Source organism: Tupaia chinensis, unplaced genomic scaffold, assembly GCF_000334495.1.
Source record: "Tupaia chinensis unplaced genomic scaffold, TupChi_1.0 Scaffold144171_2, whole genome shotgun sequence".
NCBI lineage: Eukaryota > Metazoa > Chordata > Mammalia > Scandentia > Tupaiidae > Tupaia > Tupaia belangeri.
This window is the reverse complement of record NW_006204028.1, coordinates 1,508,596-1,513,904: the sequence shown is the minus strand read 5'-3', so window position 1 is coordinate 1,513,904 and position 5,309 is coordinate 1,508,596. Positions and strand designations below refer to the sequence as shown.

Genomic DNA, 5,309 nt, shown 5'->3' with positions numbered 1-5,309 from the left:
CCCCTCTTCCCCCCCACCCCCCGGGTGACTCAGCCCTAGACCCAGTACAACGAACTGGAGGGAGCGAAAGAAGGAGGAAGGACAGAGCAAGAGGCCTTGGTCCAGCCGCAGATCAAAAAGAACAAGGCTGTTTTTCTCTTTTCTTCTCCCTTTCCCTAGCTCTTCAGTGTTTTTCTCCATATTTGACCCGTAGGGCATTCTTCGTGTCATCTAACCTCAACCAACGGACATCCTCTTCTGCCTTTGATGAGCTCTGGCCAAGCTCCTTTCACTGCCTCTCTTTCTACAAGACCAGGCTTCCCACCCAATGTAGAGCCCCGCGGCGCAGACTGGTCATTGGAGAGAGCCAGAGGAGAAAGACACCACACGCACAGGCCTCCTCCTGCAGCCAGGCTGCCGTGCCTGTTTGTGCTGTCATGAGCCCTGGAGGCTGCCAGGCACCCGCCCTGCCCAAGGAAACATGTTTTGGAGAACGTGGCAGGTAAGCCTGGCTCCTGCCCACTTCAGGTATGACCTCATTTCCAGGCGCCACAGCCACCCCCGTGCCAGCTTCCAGACACCCTCGTTCCCAGACAATGGAGAGTGAAAGAGAGGGCCCAGAGGTGTCCTCCACGGCCATGAGGTCCGGTCAGACCAGGACACTTGGATTCCCAGGAGGGGGATGACAGAGCAGGTGTTGCGGACAGGGTGTCAGTAACTGTCTCCTTGGGGAACAGTCCCTCTCTCTCCAAGGGGCACTCATGCATCAAGCCTCTTGGTCCTCCCACTGTCCCAAACCTCACTTCCAGAGACTGGAGATTGGGGCCAGGGTTGGGGCAAGCCTCTTAGGTTGTAGACATCCCTGCTGCAGAGATTTGAAGGTAATGGGCAGCAAAGATCGTTCACTCCTGGGTTTGTAACCATTTCTAGAACAAGGCCTTATTTAAGAATGTGAAAGCTGGAGCCAGCAGGTGGTTGGGGCACTGCACTCCCACATGGCCGACCGTGGTTCAGGTCCAGGACTCAGCAGCTTGTTGTCTCACTTTCCCTCTCTCTCTCCCTCTCGCTCTGATTAAGCTGAAAAATGAATACTTAGTTAATTAATTAATTCTTTAAAAAAGAAGAAGAGGACTGTGAAAGCTCCACCCTGGACAAAGTGCAGGCACACACGGTGTTGCCTGTACTTATAGGAGTCTCTGCATCTCCCGACGACGTTCTATGCGCCGCGCGCTGAGTCTGTTCAGGGCCATGAACACTCCCCCGCTCTTTGTCTACGGGTCTTTGAGACGAACAGAAGATGAGGCTGTAGCTGACTTGCTGCTTCCCTTGGGCTATGCACTCAGGCAGCTGTTCACATCTGGCTACACAGCTGGCTGCAGCGAAGCCCAGCTGGTCCCGCTGGCTCCCCTCTTCCCCCCCACCCCCCGGGTGACTCAGCCCTAGACCCAGTACAACGAACTGGAGGGAGCGAAAGAAGGAGGAAGGACAGAGCAAGAGGCCTTGGTCCAGCCGCAGATCAAAAAGAACAAGGCTGTTTTTCTCTTTTCTTCTCCCTTTCCCTAGCTCTTCAGTGTTTTTCTCCATATTTGACCCGTAGGGCATTCTTCGTGTCATCTAACCTCAACCAACGGACATCCTCTTCTGCCTTTGATGAGCTCTGGCCAAGCTCCTTTCACTGCCTCTCTTTCTACAAGACCAGGCTTCCCACCCAATGTAGAGCCCCGCGGCGCAGACTGGTCATTGGAGAGAGCCAGAGGAGAAAGACACCACACGCACAGGCCTCCTCCTGCAGCCAGGCTGCCGTGCCTGTTTGTGCTGTCATGAGCCCTGGAGGCTGCCAGGCACCCGCCCTGCCCAAGGAAACATGTTTTGGAGAACGTGGCAGGTAAGCCTGGCTCCTGCCCACTTCAGGTATGACCTCATTTCCAGGCGCCACAGCCACCCCCGTGCCAGCTTCCAGACACCCTCGTTCCCAGACAATGGAGAGTGAAAGAGAGGGCCCAGAGGTGTCCTCCACGGCCATGAGGTCCGGTCAGACCAGGACACTTGGATTCCCAGGAGGGGGATGACAGAGCAGGTGTTGCGGACAGGGTGTCAGTAACTGTCTCCTTGGGGAACAGTCCCTCTCTCTCCAAGGGGCACTCATGCATCAAGCCTCTTGGTCCTCCCACTGTCCCAAACCTCACTTCCAGAGACTGGAGATTGGGGCCAGGGTTGGGGCAAGCCTCTTAGGTTGTAGACATCCCTGCTGCAGAGATTTGAAGGTAATGGGCAGCAAAGATCGTTCACTCCTGGGTTTGTAACCATTTCTAGAACAAGGCCTTATTTAAGAATGTGAAAGCTGGAGCCAGCAGGTGGTTGGGGCACTGCACTCCCACATGGCCGACCGTGGTTCAGGTCCAGGACTCAGCAGCTTGTTGTCTCACTTTCCCTCTCTCTCTCCCTCTCGCTCTGATTAAGCTGAAAAATGAATACTTAGTTAATTAATTAATTCTTTAAAAAAGAAGAAGAGGACTGTGAAAGCTCCACCCTGGACAAAGTGCAGGCACACACGGTGTTGCCTGTACTTATAGGAGTCTCTGCATCTCCCGACGACGTTCTATGCGCCGCGCGCTGAGTCTGTTCAGGGCCATGAACACTCCCCCGCTCTTTGTCTACGGGTCTTTGAGACGAACAGAAGATGAGGCTGTAGCTGACTTGCTGCTTCCCTTGGGCTATGCACTCAGGCAGCTGTTCACATCTGGCTACACAGCTGGCTGCAGCGAAGCCCAGCTGGTCCCGCTGGCTCTCCCAAAGGGCCAAGGGGCAAATTCAGTGAGATGAGGGGATGAGCCAAGATACAGAACCACCCTGGGGAAGCCTGAGGATACCCAAGGGGGAGACCCAGAACTCTACAACTCCCTGCCTCTCAGACATTCCTTAGCTTTAGGGATCAGGTGGTTGTGCAGCACTAGCACACTGAAACCACGTGGGAAGAAGGGTCCTGGGATTGTGTCCTGGTCCCACGTTCTGGGGCTGTATCCTGGGACCTCCCTAAGCACTCCAGGTGCTTGAATCCAAGCCAGCTGAGACCGGGGTGGATGGCAGCGTGAAGGCCCTATTGGGAGCTCCCGTCCCTTTTTATCTCTTTCTTCGTGGAAGAAATAAATACACTTAAAATAAAAGAAGTTTAGTTTTAGAATCTTCTGGGCTCTTGGCAGGCCCAATGCCATCTGCAGCTGCCCAAGAAGAGAAATAGAACCCCTTTGCTCTGCCATCGTGGGTGGGGCACAGGTAATGGGGGCATAGCCAGGCCCTGCTTCAACAGGAGAGTTTTACTCCGTGGAGAAGTGAGCAGGTGCAGAGCACTGCACACCCATGACCTCGTTAAAGCCCCGCTAATGCCCACAAAGAAGGCATGTAGTTCCCCTCCTCTGACATTGAAAAAATTCAAGGCGGTGATATTAGTGGCAGATCCAAGACAAGAAACTGGCAATGGGACTTGCGAGTCTCTTCTTCCAGGATGCCAGCCTGCCTCTTACAGGCCAACAGGTAGGAAGGCGCCTACAGACGCAGGTGCAACCGCTTGTGGGAACTAGGCGAGGGCGATGCCCCAGCAAGGGGGCCATCTTGCTCAAGGTCACATACAAAGAGGGCAGAGGGCCGAGTCATTATTTACACTTGCTTTCTGGTTGGAGCTTGTCTTTTCACTGCAGCCTCGTGCCATGCAGATCCTGCACTGAAAATCCGTAAACCTTTTCCTGGGCTGGGGCAGAAAGAGCACTGATGGAGATGCTTTTGTGGATGGCCATTCACTCAGGATCTCTAAAAGATGGAGGGCTGGCCAAAGCCCGATGGCAGCTGTTGGGGCTGGCCTGGGAAGGGTGTGGCGGCCTAGGCTCTGCAGACGCCAGTGGACTGGAGGCTAAGTTCAGGCAGGTAGGCTGGGCAGAGTCTGGGCCAGCAGGGCAGAGACCGGAGGCTGGGGCAGAGTCTGGACTTTGACCATTCCATACTTCCTCAAGTTTCTGCAGGTTGCAGCCAGAACTGGGAAAGGTTTCAACGCACCTTTAAACTGACCACGTCTTCTAGGTCAGAGGGGTCAAAAGCCAGGTAAGGGCAGATGCCTGGGATGTCACCCAGCCCAGAGAAGTGGATGGAACCTGACTGACCTGATCCTGACCACTATCCCTCCCTGGGCAGCCTCACCTCCCCGACCTGCCGACCTCAGCACACTCTGAGTCTACGGCAGGGAAGCTTCTGAGAAATGGTCATGCCCCTATGGTACAAGTGCGTATGGTGGGAGTGGGTGGGGAGGGGTGGCCTTCAAACAGCTGGATGTCCTGTTTCCCCTTCCCTCCCCTAACCCTAGTTCTGCGCCTCCTTCTCCTTGCAGCTGTTGGGGAAGGAGAGCAGAAGAAAGAGAAAAACACCATTCCCCTCTTCAAACCAAAACAAACACACTTAGAGTTGAAGATTCAACATGAATCTGTGGAATGCAGGGACGAGGTCTGGTGGGAGGGCGCCACCCTTGGGGGTGTGTGGCAGGAGACCAACCGGGAGTTGGGACAGCTATTCCTTTCTCTTCAACTCCCCCATCCTCATGGGTCAGAGGGAGCGTCTGGACAGCTCCAAACGCACAGGCTCAACCATCACCTCACCCTCGAGCCGCTGAGCAGCTGAGGAGGCCATCCAGTCTGGCTCTGCAGAGGGTGTGGCCGGCGTGGCCGCAGACTAAATGCGAGGTGTATGTGTGTATAGGGGGTGCTCACGGGCTCTTCCCAGACGCAGGGAAGGGGAGCAGGTTAGGTGTTTATCTTGCAATTTACCCCAGTTCTCAGCCCTGGAGAGATGAGACTAAATCTAGGTATTTGGTTGATAGATCCGTAAGGGACCCGGACGGCGGGGACGCCACACACGGGAAATGCAGGAGAGGTCTGAAGGGAGGAGAAGAGGCCCCTAGTCAAGTTCTGGCCCGGTCAACACTTGCTAATGGTTACTGCCTCCCACCCCACACTCAGTTCTCCGCTTCCCGCCAAGCCCTGGCAGCCAGAGGGTTGCCCAGTACCCGCCCCCTTAATACTGGTTTACAAGAAGAGCGGGCACGGGCCTGAAGGACGGCGGGCCCAGGGCTCCAATTCAGCTCCGGAGCCGCACCTTCGCGCACACGCTCTCTCTCCCACCCCACCCCTGCCAGCTGCGGCCCCCCCCTGTCCGTTTCCCTGTGCCGATGGAGGGCGCCGGAGTAGCCGAAGAGGCTGCCCGGGTTCTCGGCCTCTTTCACTACCAGGAATCGGGTGTCCAGGTTGAAAGCGGAGGCGAAGCGGCCGGCGGGAGGCTACACCAAGGGG

The 5,309-nt window shown here is 55.8% G+C and overlaps 1 protein-coding gene across 1 annotated transcript in view; it reads right to left on the bottom strand.

Moving 5' to 3' along the window:
- ITGA3 (integrin subunit alpha 3) overlaps positions 1 to 5,309 on the bottom strand; it is a 67,718-nt gene that overhangs the window by 37,063 nt on the left and 25,346 nt on the right. The window contains exon 3 of the mRNA XM_027767347.1: positions 5,160 to 5,296. Within this exon, the coding sequence (XP_027623148.1) occupies positions 5,160 to 5,296 (137 nt within the window). The remainder of the gene's footprint in view (positions 1 to 5,159; positions 5,297 to 5,309) is intronic.